At 44.8% G+C, this 26694-nt stretch overlaps 1 protein-coding gene across 1 annotated transcript; it reads right to left on the bottom strand.

Moving 5' to 3' along the window:
* Nucleotides 1-26417, bottom strand: LOC133379101 (SMH class II histocompatibility antigen, beta-1 chain-like). The gene is made up of 5 exons (XM_061613711.1): nucleotides 26279-26417; nucleotides 24741-24797; nucleotides 888-1166; nucleotides 596-718; nucleotides 1-47 (listed from the first exon to the last, which is right to left on the bottom strand). Exons 1-5 carry the CDS (start codon nucleotides 26415-26417, stop codon nucleotides 1-3), a joined length of 645 nt encoding a protein of 214 aa, XP_061469695.1.
* Nucleotides 26418-26694: the final 277 nt, after the last annotated feature.

A 26694-nucleotide genomic window follows, 5' to 3' on the forward strand; every position in this document is an offset into this window, starting at 1 on the left:
TCAAGGGACAACTGTTGTGTACAAAATAAAGCTCTCCCACTTCCGTCCTGTTACAGAGCGTGAAAGAGGAAGAAATGGAGACCATCCGTGATGTGGAGGGTGTGCAGGATAGAACCATGTCTCCCCAAATGACAAAAACTAGAGCGGGAGACATCTTGCCCTCTCATTTCCCCACCCCCACCCAATGCCCACAATCACACGGATCCCTCCCATTTCCCTTCACCTGCACCCTTTGGACCAGCCATGGGTAACACAACGGCCCTTCGCTCTGCACGGAGGGAGCATTGGTTAGCTGCTGCAGTGAGATTTTTGGTCAAGTGGGCAGGAAAATGGACCTGAAGAGTTCAGCACAAGGACCCTGAGAGAGAAAGGCATCCAGAACCGGAAGGAGCGTTCTGTTATTCCCAAGTATAAAAGGACTGAACGAGTGTCAAGAGATGCAGGACGTGATTCTGACTCTGTTTAGGCTAAACTCTGCTCACGTCTTAGACACCAAGAGGGACCTCCTAGGAGTGGAGAAGGAGCAAGGACAGGAGGGGAGTCTAGAGCCAAGCCCAGTTCCCCCCAGATTCAGGACCCCCCATCAGCCCCCCACCTCCCTCATCACCTTTCTTCTTCTTCAGGTAGAGGGTGAGTCCGGTTGCCACAAAGACCAGCCCCAGCACCATCCCCACAATCCCCGTCCACATCTTGCTCTTGGCGGAGTCCGACTGTGGGTCTGGAGAAAGAAAGGAAAGAGAGCCTTGACTGAGGAAAGGCAGGCCTGGGATCAGACCACAAGGGGAGCATCCTTAACCCCCATGGAGGCCTTGGCCCAGGAATGCCCCCTTCCAAAAGAGTCTGCCTCCACTCCAGGAGATAAGGAAGATGGATCAGGGCTGTCCTACCCCACTGCATGGTGATGGGGCCCTCAAAGCTGGTGTGGTCCACCTGACAGGCATAGATGTCTCCGCGTTCTGGCTGCGCCTCCAGCATCACCTGGATCTGGAAGGTCCAGTCCCCATTCCGGGTGACGTCTGTGGTCCACACTCTGGTCTCCTCCTTCCCGTTCCTGAACCACTTGATCTCGATCTTTGGAGGGAAAAAGCCGGCCATGGTGCAAATCAGCAAAGTGTTGTGCGATGAGGAGTCATCCTCTGTGGGTGTGATCTTCACCTTGGGCTGGACTGTTGGAGGGGGAGAGAGAGAGAATATTTGTGAGGGGGCTTCAGAGACTGACAGAGGGGTAGACCTGCAGACTTCAAGGGAGGGAGGGAGGGAGGGAGGAATAGTGAGAGCATCTTCCATCCATCATCCCCAGTAGACACTCAGTGAATCCTTCCCTCCTAACACCATAACCAACCTGTTTGTTCTCTGTAAGATATTTTTTTGGGGGGAGGCAGAAGGAATTATCATGCCCCAGCTTCCCTTGGTGGCCAGACTAAGAGTCAGATAATATGTGATGCTTACTTGTCTATAGCTTTTCTGGAATTTTTAAAATATCTACACACAAACACACACACACACACTTCAGCCATGTGGAGGAGGCTTCAGTTTCAAGCAGAAGACTGCTGAGGGAGGGGCTTAAGTCTTTCTGTTTGCTGTGGTTTTTAACTGTCTGCTGTGGCCACTTGTATGATTACTGTATTGTATTGTCTGTTGTTTACTTGTACACTGCTGTTAGAGCCAAAGCCGAAGTGTTGTCTTGAAATATTTTTCCCTCTCTATAATAGACATATTAAATTGTTGTCATGCTGTAGTGAAACACTCAGCCTCTTGGGGGTGCTCTCACTTCCCCTCCTCTTCTCCCTGCACCTATTGAGAAGTCTGTTCTGTTGGTAGGTGGCAGGAAAGGGCAAGGAAAGAGGCTGCTGTGGTCGAAGATGGAATTGGGGGAGGCTTCTTTTCTGAACAGAAGAGAGCAGCGGCTTCAGAAATGGGGTTGGGAAGTTTAAAAGGGGACTTAGTAGTTGTGTGGGGTGAAGATCTGGGGGGCTACCAGGGGGTGCGGGGGAAACTGCCTGGACAGCCTTTTTGAATGCACAGGATCGAGGGTCCTCATGTTTTGCCTTTTGCCCTGAGGCTGTTCAGATTCCTTATACATCCGACATGCTCATCTAAGCTTGCATGTTTAGGGACAGCAGTCATATCAATAGGCAGGCTACTGGTTGGAGATCCCTCTCAAGGATCCTTGGGACTTGGGAGATACCAGGAAAAATATTGGGGTGTAAACAGTGGAGTAGTTCAAACATTTATTTCTTAAACAGTTTAAGCTAAATGTATATAGTTGGCCTTACCATATAAATCAGAATCATACAAGTTATATTGCGATATTTGTGAATCAGATAACTTATATATCGCAATGAGGACTTCCGGTCAGCCATGCAATGATGACGGGTGAGTTTTTTTAGTAGCTGCGTCCCTTGCTGACAATTTTCTCATTTAACTATTTCTCCAGCTACAATTTTATCACCAAACTGTCCTTGAAGCAGCATAAACATCTTCCTGGGTAAACTGGCTAGTCTGACGGTTTATCAACTTTTTATTTACTGTATTCACAAGCTACCAAGCCCGGATGAAGCAATATCTGTTTTTTCTCCTTTAAACACCCGTAAAACATTTCTCTGTTATCGAATTAACAGTAGCTTCCAATGGCGAAACAAATGTATTTTATTTGACCCTGTTTTCATGTTCCACAAATGTTTTATTGTGATTTAGCCATCTACTCATTTGGGAGCTGCAAACTGCAAGCTCAAGGACGTTAGTGTATTTAAAGAGACATACATTGCTTTAGTCTTTTTTTCAATATTTTTAACTTACCACTTTTTATAAATCGTTTTATAGTCTGCTACTGGAGGAACCTGATTTTTTTTTTTTAAGCTTTTTAAATTTTTCAATGGTTTTTACTAATTGTAAGGATCTTGGACTCCCGCTGTCACATGATTTTACAACTCTTCCCAATAGAGTAAAACAGTCCAAAATAACCAGCTATTTTCAACATGAGGACAGAACGCCCTCATTGGTCCTTAATCAAAGTACTCCAGAAGTTCCTGACCAAGCGGAGAACATTTTTGATACTAACGATTGGACTCTACCTAAGTTCCATTCTATGGTTCCACAAACTCATTGTGAGACTCAACCTGATTTGGCGTATGAACTGGCCGAAGCAATGGCAGACGATGATCTATTAAACTTATCCGATCATAGTTCGATGCCACCTCTTGAATCATCATCCTGTTACGCCAAGGATAATAGTTGGCTACAGTCCAGTAGAAAGAACAGTAAAAAGGTGCAAACCAAGAATGCCAAAGATGAAAAATTTATAAAAATATATTTATTGTAAATCCTTAGTAAGGTGCCCAATGCGTTTCAGCCAAACATGGGCTTTCATCAGGGGATTATAATAGCTCAAAACTCAATATGCGCCAAAGAGGTAAATTTACAGTCCTGCATCAGTCAAACAAATTTGATGAAAGCCTATGTTTGGCTGAAACGCGTTGGGCAGCTTACTAAGGATTTACAATAAATATATTTTTATAAATTTTTCATCTTTGGCATTCTTGGTTTGCACCTTTTTACTGTTCTTTTTATTTGATGCCTTCCACTTTTTTTCCTACTGTCCAGTAGGCCAATATATAAAGACCTCAAAAACCTAGCTTCTCCAAATCTCAGCATTATCATGAAACATGATACCTGGTGTCAAGCAATGACTCAGTCCATGAATCAAATATCTAATTTTGTGGCTGAATCCAACTCTTTGTTGACAACTCTTACAACTCTTATTGTAAAGCTAGCAGGTCAACTTAATTCGGTTCAACATAATGAGGTATCTAATATTATCAAGTCGCCTGAGTACGGAAAGCATCACATGCATCTGGAACCCCCTCCACCGGCTGTTAAGCAGACGCATACGAAGAAACCTCCTCTAAAGCTAAACAAAAAGAATAAAAACCAGAAAACTGTGAGGGTGCGGAATAAATGCCGTATGAACTTTGGCAAATTGTTTACGATACTGGAGTCTTCTAAAACTACTTCAAACAAGCTTAAGCCAAAAAGAAAACGGAAATCTAAAAAACGTAAGAAAATAATTTCCACCATACCCATCTCCGCCATGAGCCCTCCGGTTGTTCAGCTTCAACAAGATACCGAGTGCGATCCTAAAGACCCTAATTATTCTTCCTCCATTCTTGAAAATCCTTGAAGGAGCTGGCTAACGACTGGAAAAGGATGATAACTATTATGTTTCTCCTAAGATCAAATTAAGTCCTTGGAAATTGATTCTGAACAAATCTAAACTGGCCATACTTAACTATCCGAAACCTAAAGGTTTGGTGTCACAACAGGAAAGGAGACTTCATTTAATAAAAATGCTGTCTGATTTCACTCCAAGAGCCTTTTATGCTATGGACATAGCCAACATCGAATATTTATTTTATAATTATACCAAAGCTACTGCTTTAATAACTTTTCATGAATCGGAAAAAGCTAAACTACTTTTTGATCTCAAATCCTTTTTATTTCCTCTAAATCTCACTGTTAAGAAGGTTTTTGATAATGCAGCTGAGCCGTTGAACTTGATGAACTATTATAATAACTATGTGAATCATTCTCCTTCTTCAAAATCGAGGATCCTGACAAAGCCCATTAGAACTACTAGCCATCCAAACTCATTGCTGGATTTAAACCCGATTTATGGAACATCTGAGGAACCTTCCGGCGCTCAAGCTCTTATTTACAAGGGTACAACGGTTGCTGACTCATTTCTTCCTGAAGAACTTGCTCTCCTTGAAACTTACTCTAGGCTCCCGGAGAATGATCAGAATGATATTGATGTCAAAATAGCCAACCTAGGTTTAGCCTTGAAGCCTCGGAGATGTGAAAATGAGAAGGTTCCCAGTAACCCGCCTAATGTTATAGTGGATTCTGAAATTATAGTACCCACTGCCTCGACTAGTGAACCAATTTTGCCGCCAAATCTTAATAACACAATACCTCAAAATCTGAATGCACATAAATCTTCCGATTCCCATTTTACACCTTCAGGTTCTTCAGTTCTTTCCCGAGCCATATTCTCCAACACATATCCAGTCGAGGTCCCATCCGAAACTATCTGAAAAGAAACGAATCCACCCGTTTCCAATCTGAAGTTTCTTTCTTGGAACATTGCGGGTTGGAAAAATGTTACTACTGATCCTGCCTGCCTTTTCTTTTTAAAACAACATCACATTATAGCTCTCCAAGAAACTTGGATGACGACTGATTTTGGCCTAGATGGATTTTCAGCTTACCAGTTGATGGCGACTCCTAGTGCAAAAGGCGGACGACCCAAAGGTGGCATCTCCTTATTCATCTCAACAGCCCTACAGGTCTCTATTTTACCAGTTAACCCACTACCCAAACTTGCAGTAGCCGTAATTATAAGATCTTCGCTCCGTTCTTTACTTCTGGTTAATGTCTATCTACCTCCTTTCAAAGACAAAATATCGGGTTCCACAATGATAACTAGGCTAGAAAAATACTTATTGAATTTATTTTTTCTTTACCCAGACGCGATGCTAGTTATACTAGATTTTAATGCCAGAATGGGTCCATCAGATGAGGTTTTATTCGCTAAATTTCACCAGGTGCCCCCCTCCATAGACGATACCAATGACTTTTCCCTCAGACAATCAAAAGATCTAGGCATAACCCATGCTGGATTTTGCCTAATGAACATGATAATTAGATTAAATTTAATTTTACTCAATGGGAGAACTATTGGTGATATGGAAGGAGAATTTACCTTCCTATCTAACAGGGGGACTTCAGTGATCGATATCGGAATTGTTTCCCGTGAATTATACCATTCTATTACCCTCTTTAAATGTATCGAAAGACCTGAAAGTGACCATTCTCCTATTGAATTGAACATTGTTTGGAACTCGCCTTTATTTATTGAGTCTCAGACGTTTGCAGAATCAGCCTACGATTTTCTTCCTAGAAGGGTTAAATGGATCCCAACACTTGAGAAACAGTTAAATGATAGACTCCTTGACCCCGATATGGTTTTATTAAGAGATCAGATTCTCGCATCCTCTACGCCTTTAGCTTCTTATCACTGTTTTTATCAAATATATATGATATTAGACTATATTATCAACGAATTCTATATATAAATCCCATAGCAGCACTTTTACTTCTAAACCTTGGTTTGATAAGGAATGCGTAGAAAAGAAAAAATCCTTAATATTTAAATTCAAGGCTTATAAGATGTCTCGTAATTTTGAAACGCTCCAAGCGTATTGTAACAAAAATATATATATAAACATCTACTTAAGCAAAAGAAGAAACTGAACCAACATGAATCTTGGCATCGCCTGTTATATGTCTCGCGTCTGAAAAACCCTAAATTGTTTTGGGATATCGTCTCAAAGAACTGGCCAAAACCCCACTACATGGGCTGTTATGTCCATCCTCGAGTGTGGGAGAGCTATTTTTATAAATTATATAATAACAACGTAACTTTACCAGTCTCTAATGACCTGCCAACTGATATCCCTCAATGGGAACCGGTTACTACCAATGAGATCCTTGAACTTCTATCTAAATTAAAGACTAACAAGGCCCCAGGTGTTGATAACATTCTACCGGAGACGTTTAAAACGAATGTTCAATGGTGGGCCCCCTTGTTAGCGGCTTTTTTTACGCATATCGATCAATCAATGGTAATACCCAGTGACTGGGGAACTGCTATAGTTTTCCCAATACATAAAAAAGGCCCGTTGCACGATCCTTCTAACTTCAGACCCATAAGTTTGCTGAATATTGTCAGCAAACTATATTCTGCTCACTTATATGGCAAACTAAGTGATTGGGCTGAACAGCACGAAGTATTAGCCCCGGAACAAGCAGGATTTCGAGTGGGTCGCTCAACGCTGGATCATGCCCTGGTACTTCAGCATTTGGTAGATAAACAAAAAAGAACAACTGGGAGTGCTTTGTTCACTGCCTTCATTGATTTGAAGACAGCCTTCGATACAATCTCGAGGGAAAGTCTCTGGTCCAAATTAGCTACTACCAATATTGACATACGTCTATTGACCTTAATACGGGGCCTATATCAGAATACCTATTTACGTGTTCGTTGCAACCACTCGGGTCAGCTGACTAACCCCATTCCCACCTATAAGGGGGTCAAACAGGGTTGCATCTTGGCCCCATTATTGTTTAACATTTATATAAATTCTGTAGTGTACCAGATCCATTCTGTTGTTTCACACTCCCCTAAATTAGCTGATATTTCAAGACCTATTCTACTTTATGCTGATGACATTCTGTTAATCTCAAGAACTTCGGTAGGTTTGAGGAGACTGTTGACTGGGGTAGCCACTTTTTGCTCTGAAGAATCACTAACAATCAATCACGATAAAACCAAGATACTGATTTTCACCAACAAAAGAATAAAACATGTTTGGAAAATTAATGGTCACCTTATAGAACAGGTTAAAGCAGTTAAATATCTTGGCATTATTTTTCAATCAAGTGGCTCTTGGGCTTTACACATGAAGTCAGTTATTTTAAACGCTAAAAAAACGACGAAAGCCCTATTATCATTTTATTTTAATAAAGGTGGTCAGCTCCCTATTCCAGCCATTAGAGTTTTCAAAGCCAAAATAATTCCCCAGTTACTTTACGGTTCACAAGTCGCAACCTACACAAACTTCACCCAATTAGAAGCAGTACAAAATATGTTTCTTTGGTCTATTTTTGCTGTCCCTTCGTGTGTCCCCAGCTTCATCCTATGTATGGAAGCGGGACTATCCTCTTTAGAAGCACGAATTTGGGCCTTGAGGATCAGTACTTGGCTGAATCTATTATTCAATCCTAATGGAATTGCCCCTCATATTTTGCAAGATAGATTTCATTCCTTTTGGAAAGAGATGCTCATTACCAAAATAACCTCCTTGGGGTTTTCTATTCCTGCAATTCTAACATTGGGTTTTTCAAAAGCGAAAATACAAATCTTACAACGTGTAAAAGATTTAGATCTTCAACAACATCTGGTCCTTGTTAATAAACACCTATTCAACTCTAATCCCCAATACCCAATGCATTATCTTGCTAATTTATCCCTACCGAAGCATAGGAAGGCTTTCATGTGGGCAAGGCTCAACTGCCTACCAAACGCGATATTGTTGGGCAGATATAATAAAACACCATATAATGAACGGCTGTGCCCTTGTAATGCGAAGGTGGTTGAAACACTTAATCATGTTTTTTCCACTGTTCTTTTTACCAAGAAATTAGAAGCTCATTGATCAAGCCCCTACTTATCCACCTCCCAGGTAGAACTGAGGATTTTTATATCAAATATCTTCTTGATGGCCAATTTACCCATATTACAGAGATAGTAGCCAAATACTGTGCCATAAGCATTTCCATCAGGAAAGGTTTAACCCAGTGTACTTAAATGCTTTGTATCATGTTTGGTTTTACCCTATGTTTCATGATGTGTTTCATAATATGTATGTATAAATTTTTAAGTAATTGTCTACTGCTCTGAGTAAATAACTTTGATTTATCAGGTTAGATAATAATTTCAACTTATTTTTATTTCTAATTTGCTTGCATGATATATAATTTATGCATAACATACACATAATTCTACTTGGTCAATGTTCACGGTAAATGATTTTATCTAACTTTTAGAAAATAACTTTAACCGATTGTAAGTCCACTTTTATAGTCTGTATGTTCTTATTCATTCTTATTGGTTGACGACCGTAATAAACAATACTACTACTACTACTATCGCAACGAGTCAGAATCAAATAAGTTACATTTCTGTATCAGTACTTTTTTATATCCAGAAAAAACTGAATTGGCTCACCCAATATGTGAGATGAACCTCAGACCTGCAACAGCAGTATCTTTGACCAGGCTAACAAGCACTGGTGAAATGCCTTGGATTTCTTGCCTTTTTATAGCCCTCCACGTGATCTGGAAGTATCATCTTTGCTTGCTACCTGGGCTACTCCAGGCAAGTCTCAGAGAAGTGTTAGTTGAATCTTGTCCCCCTGGTGGGGTAGCAAGAGGAAATTGGTTGTGCTGGCTGCATGCTTAGATTCCTCCTGCTAGAGGCGATCACTCGGCCGCCATCTGGAGGAAACACCTTCCCAACAGTCTTTGCTACACGTCAGCTGAACGCACCCTGACAGTGGCGTCACTACGCGGGTGCGGGGAGTGTGCACCGCACCCGGGTGACACCATAAGGGTGGTGACACCCAGAGCCACCCGCCCTGTCACGGGGCAGGGCTCTGTTGTCCGGCAAAGGAGCCAAGAAGCACTCCGGGTCGGCTTCGAAGAGCAGCCAACTCCTCCTCGGAGGCAGGCAGGCAGGAGCAGCGTCGGCAGGGCGAGGGAGGCTCGCCAGCATTCCCAGGCCTGCTTCTCCGGCTGCATGCCCCTCCAGGCGCTCCGGTCCTTGCTCGGCTGAAGCGGGCTAGCAGACCTCCCTCGGTGGCGGCGCCTTCCAGAGCCAAAAGGGAGAAGCCATGCCGCTTCCTGTCCCCTCAGCTCGGTGGGACAGCCGCCGCCACGTGCCGGGAATGGCTTTTCTTCTCATGCCCACCGACCGTCTTTGCAGCCCTCCCCTCCAGGGCTTCCTCCGGTGAGGCGCTCAAGCTGGCGGAGAGAGCGGGCGGAGGGCGTGTGTGAGGGCGAAGGAGAGAGTTCGCCGAGAGGAGCCGCTTTCTTCTACACATGTGCCCTGCCGGCCACCCGCCCGCCTACCGCCCCTCATCGCCTCTCACACACAGCGTAGTCAACAGTCATCCTGGTCTTTCCTGCCCCCAGGCAGGACTTCCAACGGCCCCCTCCCCATCTTCTTGCCGCATGGCAGAGATGGGGGATTTAGCGAGGAGGGGGGCGGGTGACGCAGCTTTCTCCCCTACCCTAAATATCCCCCTCTCACTCCCTAAACGTCCTTTTTATTTTGAAGGTGTGGAGATAGGGGGACAGGCGCTGGATCATCTCTTAAAGCAGTTCGTTTTATATGGGGCGGGGGAAAGTATACAAGTAGCCTAAATTGAGGCTACTGCTGGTGCTTCTCCTTACAGCGCGATTCCATATTTATTTATTTATGCATTATGTTCCTCCCAGAAGGAGGAGCCCAGGGCGGCAAACAAAACACTGAAAAGGCTCTACCACATCTTAAAAACAGACTTAAAAAACACATTAAAATAAACATCCTTTTTTAAAAAAGAGAAAAGCTCTAAAAGCATCTTAAACGGCCATTCCAACACAGAGACAGACTGGCATAAAGTCTCTATTCAAAAGGCTTGTTGAAATAGGAAGGTCTTCAGTTGGTGCCGAAAAGATAACAAGAGATGGCGCCTGTCTAATATGCAGTCGGGTTGAGTTCTATGGGAGGGAGTGTGTAGGATCCCGCAGCCCTGTGGCTCTGAGGGGGGAAGCCCAAGGTGACCAGTTCATTTTATTTATTGCAGGTTGCATCGCACTCTCCTTTCCAAGCAGCTCAGGATCACACGCATGAGGCTCTTCTCTCCCAACGGCTCCCCCCCATTTTATCCTTGCAACAACCCCACAAAGTAGGTTAGCCTGAGAGACAAAAAGAGTGACTGAGGGACTAACCGACCCAAGGTCACCAAGCCAAGTTGAGTGCCCGAGTTTGAAACCATGGATACTTAATACTGTGCATTCAGGTGAAGATGAATCTATCACTCTTAATACGGACATCTCTGCCTCCATATTTGTGGCTCCCTCTGTTTCCGGTGCTCAGAGGTGAGTGCTGCACCATCCTCACGCAACAGGGAGATATTCGCAGGCTCAGGGAAACCCCAAAGTTTGGAGAAGTACAAACATATTTTTGGGGTGGGTGATTTAAAGAGGTTCCCACCTACCCACCCACCAGCCCAAGGAGGACTGTGGGTGCTCATTGGCTGCAGAACAGGGTTGGGGCAGGGAAAAGGGGATGGAATGGAGCATCCGGAAGAGAAGCACTTCACACTGCAACATTTTGTTGCCAGCTCCCTGGCTTTCATTTTCACAGTTGGTATAAACATTTCCCAAGGGAGTTTACCAGATCATAGAGACAGCAAAGGTGCATCACACTAATTAGCTCTTCAGAACCAAAGGCCCTAGAAAGTCCTCTCTGGTGTTCTTAAAAATAGTTCATTTTTAGTGTATTTTTAAAATTCCAAACCGCCTGGTGTGCATCTGGTAGAAAGGCGGTCTATGAGTCAAGGGGTTGTTAGGAGGGAGCTTAGCTGGACAGGGAGCTCTGCTGGAATGTGGTGTGCCGAAGGTGAGGACAAAAGCAAGGGGCGAGAAGAGAGGGGTACCTGTCTCATCCTAGATAAGAGTGGGGTAGCTAAGGGATGTGGACTGCAGGATGCACAGAGACGGTGTGGGGTAGCGGTTAGAGTGGTGGGCCAGGACCCCTACATTCTTCTCCACTTGGGGAATAAAACTAGGGTCTTCCTGTCTATGCTGGAAGCAACATTGATTTTAATACACATGAGCTCAGACTGCTTAATAAAACATCTCACTCTTCTGAAGTGCATTTCCATGTGCGATGACTGAACAACAACAATGCAAGTTGGTGGCAGAAGAATTTGGAAAGGGGTTCGGGAAAAGACAGATGAAGTAAATCTTTTCCTGTTAGATCTAATTTTTTCAACAGCCCTATGATTGCCAGTTTATGACTTTAATTCGATGAAGGACTATGATTGCCAGTTTGTGATTTTAATTTGATGAAGGACTATGATTGCCAGTTTGTGATTTTAATTTGATGAAGGACTATTTACATTCTGTTTAACAGCTCTTGTTGCAACAATTCCACAGGATTAAGATTCACCTCCCCTCCCCATTTATTTCATTTTCCCACATGTAATTAATGACTTGGACATTTTTCCAGATTCTGTCATCCAGTGGCAAAGAACTTGCCAATTGCCTGTTGCTGTTTTATTCCTCTCTGTGAAAATGTTTCAGAAAATGATGATTAAGACTAGCTTGCTAAATCTCTTGACTGACATATATTGTAAATCAGAAGAGCATTTCAGGTATGGCTTTCCAGAGACGAGGAGTAGTTTGAGAAACACTAGAATGCAGAACTAATCCTCAACCTTAGCCAGGATTGACAACTAACTGAAAAAGCTACCTGGCCTGCTCTTATTTGCAACTGTTGAGACACAATGGAAATATCTCAATATGTGTAGCCTGGAGAAGAGACTGTTAGAGGGAGATGTGACAGTTGTCTTCAAGGGCTGTGATGTAGAAGATGGAGCATGTTTGTCACTCAAGAGGACAGGAGTAGAGGCAATGGGTGGAAATTGCAAGGAAACTGACTGCATCTAAACCTTGGGACTGCTATGGGGAACCTCCCATCATCCCTGGCCATGAGTTGTGCTTGCTGAGGCTAATAGGGGTTGGAGTCCAGGAATATTTCCAAGGGGGCCCGAGGCGCTTTGCCGTTGGGCAGGGATGGATTTGGGCCCTCTCTGACCATTGGCCATGCTGCCTGCGGCTGATGGGAGTTGGGGGTCTGGCAACATCCGGAGAACCACAGACCTCCCCTGTCCTGTTGCAGGGAACAGCCTGTCTTTCCAAAATGGATGAAAGTGTATGTCAGAAATCGTTTAATTCTAGCACATGAGTTGTGACTTTTGTTTACGAAATGGATGTTTTTGGAACTGTCCCCTTTCCAAGGTGTAAATTTCATAGAATCATAGGATGGCAGAGAGTTGGGAGGGCCTTATAAGTCGGAATCTGGCTTCCTGCAACTTGAGCCCATTATTCTGTGTCCTGCACTCTGGGACGACCGAGAAGAGATCCCAGCCCACCTTTCAATTACTTGAAGAATGCTATCATAACTTGTACAGGAGGAGGTCCATGGGGGTGACACCATGAGTTACCGCACCGGGTGACACCAACCCTAATGATGCCACTGAAGAGATGGAGGGTCTCTGAGCACTTAAATGCTCAGGGATCATCTGTAATCTTTTTACAGGAAACATGTAAAACTGGTTGTAATAATAGACTGCTTTTCCATTCATATCTTGGTCAGCAATTTGTGACGAAGCAGTCTTCCCACTCTCAATATTGGCAAGCTCTGTGGATTTTCAGTTACAAGCTATCTGTAGAAACCCAGATGGAAGATGTATTTTTGCTAGAGGATTGTTGGAGGGGAGGTTATTCACAGTGGCATCACTGTATGCTCCAAATACACACCCATTCTCTTTTTTATGTAGAATTCTTTAAAAATTAACCAAATTTGCAAAAGAAGCCAGTGTTATTACAGGGGGAGATTTGAACATGGTCTGCGATGCAAATATACATCTATCCACAAGGGGGCAGAGAGGGCCTGTAAGAGAGAGAAATCAATTATTACAACTATTAACACGATTTGATTTGTCTGATGCCAGAAGACAAGCCAACCCGGGGATCAGTGATGATTCATATTTTTCTTCAAGGTATAAATCTCTTTCCCGGCTGAATCATGTATTAATATCTGCCCCCTGCTCTCACATTTGTGGTCAGCAGACATAATACCAAGGACAGTGTGACACCATTCAGTGGTTGAAGTGGTAGTTTGACGTTTGCAATTCACTCCCGCTCATCCAATCTGGAGGTTAAATCCAAATTTAATGGCCTCTCAAGACTCAGTTCAAAATATAACGGCATTAAAGGAACATTTTGAAGTCAACATAACTCCAGAGATAGCACTTACCACAGTTTGGGATCCTACGAAAGCAACATCAGAGGAGTATGCATAGCAGAAGAAGCAAAGGAGAAGACAAATGGCAGATCCTATTAGGTCTCAATTATTAAAAGATATATTGAGTCTGGAACAGCGTTATAAACAAAGGGGTTCTAGAAGGATCTTGCATATATTAGAGATCCAACGTAAAGAACTTGAAGCCTTGGAAATTAATAAAATTACAATTTCTTCACTGTGTGTTTGACAACGGTATTATGAAGCAGGGAATAAACATTCTAAACTATTATCAAATGCATGAAAAAGAAACAAAATTTAAATAAAAATATATTCTTTAACAAACAAATCAGGCAAAGTGACATGTGACTGGGAAAAGATTAATTTAAGATTAAATTTTTACAAAGAATTATATCACTCTACAAATCCATTAAGATACTGTATAATGGATTATTGACCAGGATTTGTTAAAAAAAATTAAACCCTGATCAGCTGTCCCCCTTCAACTCTCCTATCTCTGCAGAAGAGCTCAAAAGAGCAATAAATCATCTTAAAACTAATAGAGCACCAGGACCCAATGGGTTTGGGAGTATATTTCATAAAAATGTTTTAGAGATACCTTGATCCCCAATTTTGTTCGATTATTTAATGCAATTTGGACTAAGGGTCAAATACCAAACACATGGCATGAATGACGAAAAAATGTAATACCCAACCCAGGGAAAGAGCACCCAAGTGGAAGCATATTGTCCGACAACCGTCTTGAACCACAATCAGAATTTTTTTACGTCCATTCAGGCCTTTAGGTTAAACAGAATAGCTTTGCATATCGTCCATTTAGACCAAACAGGTTTTATACCTGGAAGGCATATTTCAGACCGTATGCGCAGAGTTTTAAATGTGGCCTATCACTCTGTACAACATGATCATCCCCTTGCTTTGTTATCATTAGATGTTTTTAAAGGGTTTGATTGTTTGGAATGGCCATATTTATTACATGTCTTACACCGCTTTGAATTAGGAAAAGAAGTATTGCGGCAGTTACCACATTATATTCTGAAAACGAAGCAATTGTTCATACGAGTAATATCAATGCTTCACCGATTTGTATAGGAAGAGGAACAAAACAGGGCTGCCCATTGTCACTGTTGCTCTTCGCCCTCTCCCTGGAACCTTTGGTGGATAGATTATGTGCAAATCCGAATATAACTGGATACTGGGAAGAGGACGAGGAACACCTTATCAATATGTATGCAGATGATATGATATTGATGTTGGGCACACTTCAGGACTCCATGGTAGCACTTAAAAGGGAATTGGATACCTTCACACAAATACCAGGATTAAAGGTGAATTTTGAAAAATCTACTATTATGTTCCATAGATGTCATCCTAAGATTCAACTGAAAGTCTGTAATTTTTTTAAATTACGCATGTGCAGGACATCATTTAAATACCTGGGGATTCAGATTCTCAGGAAACTCTCTGAGTTGTTTTAACCGAATTATTAATCATTAATTAGGAATCTGAAAAGAGATATTAATGAATGGAGTAAATTAAACTTATCAATCTTAGGGAGAATTGCGGCTCTTCAAATGAAAATCATACCTAGATTTTTATACTCATTTCAAACTCCCCCTGTCACTCCCCATCAGGATGTCTTTCGGAAATGGCAAAAGATTTTAAACTCATTTGTGTTTCAAAAAATAAATAAATCCTAGAATAGCAATGAAAGTATTTTACAGGAAATCAGATGGAGAAGGCTTGGGGCTGCTGTACCTGCAAACGTATTATGAGGCATTCCAGCTTCAGCAATTGGCCTTTATGATTATTAAATCAAATAAAAGTTGGATATTGTTTGAAGAAAAGATGTTGGCTAATAGACACTTATTGGGATTTCCTTTTCTGCCCCACAGGAAATCAGTAATAGCTCAGATAAAGAACCCTTTTACTCGCTGGCGTTTCTTGTGTGGCAGAGATGGCGGTCTAAATTTGCCCCTATGTTCTCACCATTGATCCCGATAAATTCATATCCTGGTTTGACTGACAGCACCCTGCAGGGTGAAATTAAGCAATGGGAAACAAGTGGATATTATGGAATAAAAGATATCCCAGACTGGAATCTAAATTGGTTACGAGAAAAACAAATGGTACACTTTCTTCAGGATGCTAATCTTAAATGAGATGCTACAAGGTCACTTGCACAATTTGAAATGGTGGTCCTGAATCAGGGTTTGACAAGAAGGGGATAGAAAGCTTTTAAATAAAATCTTAGTGGATACTCAGACAGGACCTTCTCTTTTTCCCAAACAAATGGGAGGATGATATTAAAATATTAATAGAGGATAGAAAGTGGGAGGCATTATGGATGTCGAAATCATTTAAGTCGGTCTCCGCTAATTTTAAAGAAATGAGTGAAAAATACATCATAGATGGTACAGAACTCCAGTTCAGATTGCTCCATTTAGATCTGTAATGAATCCTGCCTGTCAGGAAAATGGTACATATTTTCATCTCTGGTGCACCTGCCCCCGAATTCAGATTTTGGGGGGGGGGAAGTCCACAGAGAACTTCTCAAAATTACAGGGGGAAAGTTGGTATGTTCTGCTGAGTAATTTCTATTATCCATATTTGAAGGTCAGAATGTGAAAATTAAATTTAAAGAATTGATATCTTTACTGCTTGTGGCGGCACGTCAGACTGTGGTTCAAAGATGGAAAGAATTAAAAGACTTGAGCATATTGGCATGGATAAACAATGTATGGAAGATTGCCTTACTAGGGAACATTGCTTGTTCACTTCACCTCTCTCGAGGATTGGAAAAGACAGACAACTTCAATGCTATATGGTGGAACTTTATTACATATGTCTCAGAACATGATTTACAAGGACATTTGTCGGCCGCAGCAAAACCTATATGGTTAAGCTAAGAACTCTTCCTTTTCATGGAATGGTGAATCATGTCATTAGTTCTGCCCTTCTCAGGGGGATTGAGGGTAGGAGGGAGGAGGGTAGTTTATATTTTGAAGGGGGTTGTTAAAACATGAAACATATAATGTATAGGGCTACTACGACGTAAGGTGAATTATGTTGTAATGTTTTAAATGGAAAGGTTGGTATATGTAAAGTGTAAAGAGTTGTTCTTTAATAAAACCCTATTATGAAAAAAAATCATTTGCACCATTGGGTGGAGGTCTAAAACTGTTGCAGCTAAGGCTCCAGCCACGTTATACTTTTCAAAACCATTTTGAAATGGAACCAGACTGAAAGGAATGAAAGGATATCTTGTTCAACTTTTTAACCAACTAGGAAAGCAATGCCCCCCAGGCACGCATGCACACACAATATTCCAGCTCCCCATTGCCTGGGCTGAGTTAGTAAGGGATCTCATTCAGCTTCCTGTGCCTTGGGGAGCCAGTTCACTCCCCTCTCTGCTTCTTCCCAGGTGCTGCCCTGGACCAGGTTGGGCTGCTGCACAGTTGAAGCCCAAAGGCCCAGGGACACTCACCAGATGCATTAATAGCACCCAACCCCTACAGGAGCTGGTTGAGCTTTATAGGGGAGGCGGATATGTGTTGCCAACAAGAATTGTTTTTCTTACCAGACCCACGCCGCAAATCCACCAGAATCTGACCTTGACCCACTGGACACCATGTTTGATAACATTTTTGACAATGTTGTGAGGAATTGCTTAACAAGGTGCATAACAGAATTTTTAAGTCCTAGCAGTCATTGGTGTGTTGTATTTAGGTTTGAAACTGCAGGTAGAAATGTGCATGTGTGGCTTTTAGATATGAGAGATGTATAGAGATTTTGCATTCCTAGTTTTTTTTAAGTGTGTGTGTGTGTGTGTGTTTTGTTGGCTACCCTGAGAACAGGATGCTGGACTAGGTGGGCCTTTGCCCAGGTGCGTCACTAGGGTGGTGTGGTGGGTGCGGGCCACACCGGGTGACACCACAAGACGGGGGTGATACCACGAGCTGCCCACCCACCCTAGGCACCACTGCTGGGAAGTGGCAGGTGCAACAATGGAGGAGAGAGAGAGATCAGGAGCGAGCACGGTGACTGCCCTCTTCCCTCAGCACCCACCGTGCCATCTCACAGGCTGGCTCCTTCACACTCCCTCGAGCTAGATTTGCTCTCAAACTGAGTGACGAATGTGAGAGTGAGCGGCTCCTCCAGTGGAGGAAAAGGTCAACGGAACTCTAACGGTTAATGGGCCAAAGGGGTAGGGTGGTCCTTAGACTCCAAAACACTTCCGGTTCCCAAACGAGAGCAGCAATGTGGAAGGGTGCCAGTCCAAAGAAACACAAGGAGGGGGGATAAAGAGGTATGATGGCAATGAAACCAGTTCAAGCCTCCGAATGAGGACCGGAAGGCTGCATGTCTTCCTCTGCTTTTCTGAGTCTCTGGATGGTCGTTGCACCTCCCTGTTCCGGCCTGGTCAGTTTCCTTTGCAAAGAAGGTGGGGAAAGCGGGACAGAGGAGGGGGGAATAAACTCCCAGGCTCCACCCCTTTGAAGAACCTGAGGGCTTCTCCGTGGAATCAACTCCGATCCAATGTCATGCAAAACAGAGCCCAAACTCCACTGCTTCCATTTCCTGGTTTTCTTGCAACCTCCAGATTTTTTTGGGGGGGGCTGTCCTGGTGCAGAGTAAGCTGCATTGCATGGGGCAGGTGGGTACAGCGGCTGCACTTTGGGATGTCAAAGAGGGTTGGACTTGATGGCCTTATAGGCCCCTTCCAACTCTACTATTCTATGATTCTATGCCTGCCAACTTGGATGGCTTTCAAAGCGGGTTGCACACGTTTCTAGAGGCTCAATGGCTGCTGACCACGATGGCTCTGTTGCTCCCTCCGCTGTTGGAGGCAGGAAATGTCTCTGAATACCAGTTGCTGGGAATGTCATTTGGGGGTGAGTGTTGCTGTTGCCCTCGAGGCCTGCTTTCAGGCTTCCCAGTGGGGCCTCTGGTTGGCCACTGAGGGCACGATGCTGGGCTCTTGGCCTGACCCAGCAGCCAGGCTCCTCTGATGGTATGAGAGGGGTTGGTCTAGGGCTAGCACCAGACTTTTGGGGGGCTGTGAGCCCAGGGCCAGTAATGGCCCCCACGGACACCTGCCTCCAACAAGGCCAAGGCCTGCCCTTTCTCTGCCCCTGCTTTGACATCGAGGCTACTCACTACCTTCCACCCCCTGGCTACACTTCAGCAGTGGACAGGTGGTGGCTCTTTTGAATGGGGGCTCACCATTTGGGGAATGAAACGAAGCTCATTAGAAGAGTACCTCTTTGGATGCAGAAGGGCCCAGGTTCGATTGCCAACATTTCTGGGAAAGACCCCCTGCCTGGAATCTTGGAGAGCTGCTGCCAATCAGGGCAGATGGTGGTTGGAGGAAAGATGGCCACCTAACAAGATGTACTTTTGGAGCTCCTCAGTTTGATCGTAAGAAACAACCTTACCCTTTATATTATCCTTGCCCCAGCCACCCAGTTGATGCTTAAAACAGCTCATATCTGTCTGGCGATGAGCCCAAGAATGTAAAAGACTCCCAAGCTTTGATGTTCCTGAACAGAGTGCTTTTTGATAAGCAAACCCCACTAACTGCAGTAGAGTCCCTATTTGTTTTGGCTATTTAGGCTCTTTGATCATCTTTGTATTATCCTGACTGAGTGTGGGCTGGCCCGTAAGTTTGCCCCAAGTTGTTCCCAGTTGGCAAAAGAATTGGAATTTACCCTTATATTTATATTCTGAACTTTAAAACCTGTTAATGATAAAGGCCACGGAAAGCTGAACGTAATCTATTGTGTCGCATCAACAGGATCAGCAGACTTAAAGTGGCAGGCTTGAGCTATTTTAATTAACTCTTGGGTTCCCAACCAGCAACTCTCTAGGATCCTCTCACCACCAAATGTGATGGTACTTACTAGGGAGGGATATAAACAACTTGGACTGGCTCCTGTACAGGAGGATATCCCAACAGTTAGCAAAAGACATGATCAATGCAAGATTACAGACTTCTATGGTGTAAGGCAGAATGCCCGGCTTGATACGAACCTCTTGGATGTGAGGCCGATAGAAGAAAATGGAATTTGTTTAGATTGGTCCTTGGGTCCATACTGCCCAATGGATCCCCTGATTGGGGATGCTATGAGGGCAGGTGAGTGCGCCTTGGCAGAAGAACCATACAACCACAGACTCTAGGCAGGAGTCTCAACTTGCCCAGCCACAATTATGTGGGAACTTTGTGAATACCTATTTATCCTGCCCTGTAGAGAATGTGAAAGTAAATAATATGGATAACAGCACTCTTCCCTCAGCTCAGTCCCCCCTGCCCTCACTTAATCAATCCTCAAAGCATACAGGGGTTCTTTACGAGGACTCTGAGCCTGATATGGTGGCCAAACTCCTTAACGCGCAGCTCGAGCTAATCAAAAATTTGTTTTTAAACTGGATGGATGATTTGATGCAAATCAAGAATCTACTCGTCAAATGTATGACACATCTGTCACTACTAATGGCTACTGCTCAGCCATGCTTGGGAGGATCCCTTCAGTCTCCTGCCAGTGATGTGTTTAACCCAGAGTTGGAATCCAAGCTTGGGATTAACAGGGATTCTAGTTCCCCGCGAGATCTTCACCCTTCAACGGAAAACCTGGCATGTGAAATACAACTGTCGGATGTAAGGAGCCCCAGCCTAGCAAGTTCTCACCATTCCCATACAAAGTGTAAAAAAAAGCCATGATCTCCTTAAAAAAGGTCCTTAAATGGAAGAACATCAAGACTGAAACTAAGAGACAAACGAACCAAAGGGGAAAACAACAACGACATCAAAGCGCCTGGTAACTCCAGGAAGGGACCTAAAATGAATTTCAAAAAACTTTTCAAGGTATTGGACTCAAAAGAGAATGGACAAGTAACATCAGCCACAGTACGACAAGTAACTAAAAATAATAGGAATAAAACTAAATTTAAGAAGACAGACCTCCACGATGCGAAGCGTTGAAGCTATATGCTTAGACGAGATAGCATCAGTCCCCCCGGAGCACCTGACAAATCCGAATCCATTAACTAGGGGTGTTGTCTCCCCAACTGGAGTTGAGGCTAGCAAGAACTCAGAGAACTCCGAGCTAATACCCACAGAGAAAGTGAAGTGGCGCCTTCTTTTAGAGGACCGGCTCTTAGTATTTTTCAACTATCCTAAACTACGTGGCTGGTTGTCACAGAGGAACCGTAAAAACCATCTATTGAAACTTTTACCTGCCACTGTCCAGTCCTCCCTGGATCTTGATTCCATTGAGAAGATTGAATATCTCTTCTATAATTCAATAACGGCTCGAGCCTTGGTGTCTTTTACCTCTACCTCTGCCATGAAGCTAGTTTATTCCCATAAGGTGGAGATCCAAAATAGAGGCATTGGGGTTAAAAGATACTTTAAAAACTATGCCCCCCCTCTTCCCTTGATCTTATATAGCCTGGAGAAATGCTTTGCACCCTCAATTACGATGAAGGAGAAAGTTCCTATTGGAACCTTTGTTACTTGTCCTAGCCCTCCCCCAAATCTAACAACTGACAGCCCGGAGTCAGTTATTCCAGGGATAACACGCACAGTGAATAATGCAGTTTGGGCGAATTCTGCTCAGAATGTGACGGATTCTGCCACTGGGAACTATTGCCCTGAGGAAGTTTTACTTATAAATAGCTTTGGATCACTACCTGAACAGGAACAACGTGAAATTCTACTCCGCTTGGCGGCTTTTCAAGATACTCTTATGAACTTGTTTAGTCACAACTGTGAAGTTAGGCAGAATGCTTCCTCCTGGCCAGTGTTTGACCCTAGGATTGCATTGAACACTGTACCAACCGAGAACTCACTGGAGCACAAAAAAAGGGTTTTGAGAACACATCAATACAGCTGCCCAGCTTGGAAACATTACACCCCCTCTAAACTTCAGTCCATTATCCTGCCGGGCCAGGAAGTGCTAAGCCCTGAAATAATTGTAACACAGCCGACAGAAGGAACGAATTTATTACCTTCCCCTCAACCATCTTCAATCATGACAAAGGAGGGCCTACAACATCTCTCAGCCTACCATGATTATGTAAATTCTGAGCCGAAACCTTTTGACTGGTTGGCTGTACAGTGTTTGGACCCCACGAGTGCAGTCCCCAGCTCACACTGATAGCGCCTTGGCACCTTCTGTTCAACCTTCGTCCATCTGCGCCTCTTCTGTAAATTGTTGTGTGCTGAGGGATCCATCAGATATACTCGACAAAATTGAAGAGATGGATTGACTATGTCTGCCCCTCGATCCTCACTCAGCAAAACACCCCAGAGGTCTGACCAAACACATGTGTTGTCCTGGAATGTGGCTGGCTGGACAAACAAGGCCTGGGACTCGGAATTCCTGGATTTCATACAGGGACATGATATCATTTTCCTTCAAGAAACTTGGCTCAGAGATGAACTTTCCTTGACTGACTTTGTGGTGCATTCGCTTGTAGCGGCCCCTAGTATTGTGGGTGGCCGCCCAAAAGGGGATTTATCCATCCTAGTTACAACCAAACTTGATACTTCCATCACAAGAATCGGGGACCCGGATAACACAGCGCTGGCTTCATTACTTAAATTTTCTTGTCTTACCTTGTTGTTAATTAATGTGTACATTCCTCCTCTTACAAGACGGCTGAGGTTGAAGATGCCTGGAAAAAGCTGGAGGGGTTTATTAGTAAACTCCTGAGTGACTATCCAGAAGCCCCGGCCTTAATAGCCGGACACCTTAATGCTAGGACTGGCGCTAGTGATGAAAAGCTGTATTCGCATTCCCAGCTCCTTCCGCGAAATATAGTATTGGAGCACCCTCTCCCCCTGAGACAATCCAAGGACCAGAAGTGTAATCTCACTGGGTTACGCCTAATGCAGATGACCAATTCCCTTGATTTAGTGATCCTGAATGGATCCACAAAGGGTGACACCAGGGGCGAATTTACATTAGTATCCAACTTGGGGGCTTCCACTATGGACTATTTCATAGTTTCTTATACATTTTTCAACAGAGTGTTCTATTGCGAGGTGGGGGTGAGAGGTGACAGTGATCATTTACCACTGTTTCTGTCTCTCATGCTCGGAGTTCAAGCAGACCATTTGGAGTGCGAGCCTATGCTGAATTCGCTGGTAGAACACGGATTTCTACGTATGAAATGGTCCCCGAAACTGGGTGACACCATGCTAAAATTTCTCCAGTCTCAGGAAGCTTTTTGCCTGCGTGAATCTATACTAACAGCGCAGTACCCAGACGTAGCCCTTGAGCTCTGCCAGAAACTCGTCACCTCTATTCGCCAACTCCTAACTCCACAAATTACCAGAAGGCTTGGGACTTCTTCTCCCAACTCTAAATCATGGTTTGACCATGAATGTGTCACTCTAAAGAAATTACTTCTGAGTAAATATCAAACTTATAGATGAGGGGGAGAAGAGGGGGGAGCGTCAGGCCAGGAGAGGGGGCTCCTTCCTGCCCCAGGGGCCGTTGTCCTGAGAGAGAGAGAGAGAGAGAGAGAGAGAGAGAGAGGGTGCCCCCCACCCCCTTCACCTTCCACCTGGGAAAGGAATGGCGAGGGGGGCATGGAATTGCACACTTGCCCCTTCCCCTTTTCCAAGGCCTTTTCTTCTCCCCCCCACCTTCCTCAAGCGGGAGCAGCTGCCCCGACCCGCCTTTAATGCCCTCCCAGAGGCAGAGGAAAGGGGCGGGGGAGGAAAATGCCTGCAGGGCACAAGTGACCCCCAGGACCCCTCAGCCCCCCTGAGACTGAGAGCATCCCGGGACTCGGGGGCAGCTATGGGGGTGGGGGGAAGAGTGTCTTTCTCTCCCCCTCCGCAAAAGGGTCTTCCAGCCCTTTCTGACTCTGCTCTTGTTTTGCATACTAGTTTTCAGAAAATAGCCCTGCACTCCCGTGCCCCCCACTGTGTGGCCTAGTGGTTAGAGTGCTGCACTGGAACCTGGCAGAGCGGGGTTCAAATCCCCTCCACGTTCAGCCATGCGAAGCTCACTGGGCAGTCTTCAGGGCCTGTCACCGCCCCTCAGCTTCGCCTACCTCACAGGACCCTTGTGATGATAAAATAGGGAGGGGGAGACCCATGCACATCACCTCGAGCTCCTGGGTGGAAAGGGGGTGCATTCCTGTAGAAATATATATTGGCTGGAGGGGAGTGAGGTCTCCCCAGGATTCTTTGGAGGGAGCCAAGGCTGTTTCAAGGATCATGATCCTACTCTACAGGGATAGTGCAGAGCGCTTCAGAAGGTGATGTCTCCCCTTCCTGTAGATGTTTTTAAGTGGGGCTGGATGCCCCCCCCATGGATTCATCACCATGACTCGGAGTTGAACTAGATGACCTTTGAGGTCCCACCCAGGGATAGTTAATAATAGTTACTGACAGTTTTATTCACCCTTGGATCACCTGGCAATGAAAGAAGGGATGATGATGATGATGATGATGATGATGATAATAATAATAATAATTCTGCAGAAACAGAGAGGGAGGCTGGTGAAGACCCCCTCAGGGCCAGCCTCAATTGCACTCCCCCCCCCATAAAACTCAGGGCTATCCACCGTCAGCTGTCCTGATGCCTTTTTAAAAAGATGTTTATATTGTGGGTTTTGAAAAATGGAATTAAGTGTTACTGGTATCCTGAGAGGCGGGATAATTGTAATAAATAAAGAAATAAAGTCTCCTTCCCACCCCCCAAAAGCCTGAGCAGCCGTTTCTGAGTGTGTGTCATGTGCCTTCAGTTCAGATATCTGGCTTCCTTTATGGAATCAACCCATCTCTTGTTCGGCCTTCCTCTTTTTCTGCTCCCTTCTATTTTTCCCAGCATTATTGTCTTCTCTAGTGAATCAGGTCTTCTCATGATGTGTCCAAAGTAAGTTGCCCCACTTCTCCCGTCTCCCCTGCTAGCCCCATCAGGACCCCCCTTTGCTGCTGCCCCATTGATGATGGGGCACTCTGGAAGGACTTCCCTCTTACTTCCCCCAACCTGGGATCTCTGCTCACCTGGAGGCTCCTCCATGCCCAGCACCTTCGGGGAGGAGACCAGCACCACCAGCACTGCTGCCCCAAGGAGGACCCCCAAGTCCAATGCGCAGGAGCCCCCCATCATCTCGCAGCCTCCGGAGTGGGACTTACTCTGCTCAACTCCATGAGAACTCCTGCCCAAGCCCCACCCCTCCCCTCCCGTCCAATGGGGTTCCGATCCGAGACAACGTCATCGGTCGCCAAGCAGGGGAGTCCCGAGAATGTCCCGTTCACGCACTTGTAAAGTGAAGGGGCAAAATTGAGATTTATTTAAGATCTTTCTGCTCTTCCGAGATTTGCGAGGAGGGGTTGTGTGCTTGGCTCATTCTGACGTGTTCCTTAGTTTTATTTTTCTGCGTGTGAATAAATGCTCCACTGTGAGTCATCCTGACTACCTGACGGAAGGGAGGGCTGGGAATCCTAATCACTTTCTGTGACCCCGGTGAGGCGGAGGACGGCTCCCCTCCCCTGCATTTGCTAAACTGCTCCTTAGGGGAGCCCACCACCCCCGGGACAGAAGTTCTCCGTCGCCCCAGGAGCATCTTTGCTCTGGCTGGCAAAAGCGCGAGCCACTTGGGGGGATGGGAGGGCTATGCTCTGCCCTCTTTTTAAGATCCGGAGAGGCTACTCTAGAAGGGCTTGCGGAGGAGGGGGCAGCGTGAAGGGTTATTTTTCTGTTTCTTTTCGTGAATGTTTCTGTTTGACAGATGAAAAACTGGAAATGGACTGCCTTCAAGTGATCCCGACTTCTGGGGATCCCATGAATAGGGTTTTCATGGCAAGCGGTGTTCAGAGGGGATTTACCATTGCCTCCCTCTGAGGCTGAGAGCCAGTGACTGGCCCAAGGTCGCCCAGTGAGCTTCCTCGCTGTGTCGGGATTAACCCTGGCAATGAAAGAAGGGATAATAATAATAATAATAATAATAATAATAATAATTCTGCAGAAACAGAGAGGGAGGCTGGTGAAGACCCCCTCAGGGCCTGCTTCAATTGCACTCCCCCCCTATAAAACCCAGGGCTATCCACCATCAGCTGTCCTGATGCCTTTTTAAAAAGATGTTTATATTGTGGGTTTTGAAAAATGGAATTAAGTGTTACTGGTATCCTGAGACGTGGGATAATTGTAATAAATAAAGAAATAAAGTCTCCTTCCCACCCCCCAAAAGCCTGAGCAGCCATTTCTATGTGTGAGTCATGTGCCTTCAGTGACCTCCAAGTGCATCTATCGTGAACCCGCCTGTTAAGATCTTGTAAGTTCAGGTCTGTGGCTTCCTTTATGGAATCAATCCATCGCTTGTTTGGCCTTCCTCTTTTTCTGCTCCCTTCTGTTTTTCCCAGCATTATTGTCTTTTCTAGTGAATCAGGTCTTCTCATGATATGTCCAAAATAAGTTGCTCCCCTTCTCCTGTCTCCCCTGCTTGCCCCATCAGGAGCCCCCTTTGCTGCTGCCCCATTGATGATGAGGCACTCTGGAAGGACTTCCCTCTTACTTCCCCCAGCCTGGGATGTCTGCTCACCTGGAGGCTCCTCCACACCCAGCACCTCTGGGGAGGAGACCAGCACCGCCAGCACTGCTGCCCCAAGGAGGACCCCCAAGTCCAATGCATAGGAGCCCCCCATCATCTTGCAGCCTCCGGAGTGGGACTTAGGGCTCATCCAGACGACTGCAAAATGTGTGACACGCCCGCTATGTGTGTTCATTATTTTTCGGTTGTCCAAATGACATCTCGCGCTGTTAAGCATTTTCACGGGTTAAATCCGCTCCTTGCAATACCAGCAAAACCGCGATTTGCTGTTTAAAATCGGGAATCATCCGCTGTGCCTTCAGGAGGTAGGATGCAATACCGCGGACTTTAAAGTTGATGGGCACTTCTTGGGCGTTTCCCCTTGCCCCTTCTCCTCATTCCAGCCAATCACGTATCTGCACATTTGC

This window comes from Rhineura floridana, chromosome 3 (genome assembly GCF_030035675.1).
Source record: "Rhineura floridana isolate rRhiFlo1 chromosome 3, rRhiFlo1.hap2, whole genome shotgun sequence".
NCBI classification, from domain to species: domain Eukaryota; kingdom Metazoa; phylum Chordata; class Lepidosauria; order Squamata; family Rhineuridae; genus Rhineura; species Rhineura floridana.

Coding starts and splice junctions, on each gene's coding strand:
- LOC133379101 (XM_061613711.1), bottom strand. CDS start 26,417: ATGAGCCCTAAGTCCCACTCCGGAGGCTGCAAGATGATGGGGGGCTCC. Junction 24,798..26,278: donor GGGTGTGGAGGAGCCTCCAG/GTGAGCAGACAT, acceptor TCCTTGGGGCAG/CAGTGCTGGTGGTGCTGGTC. Junction 719..887: donor CCCCATCACCATGCAGTGGG/GTAGGACAGCCC, acceptor TTCTTTCTCCAG/ACCCACAGTCGGACTCCGCC.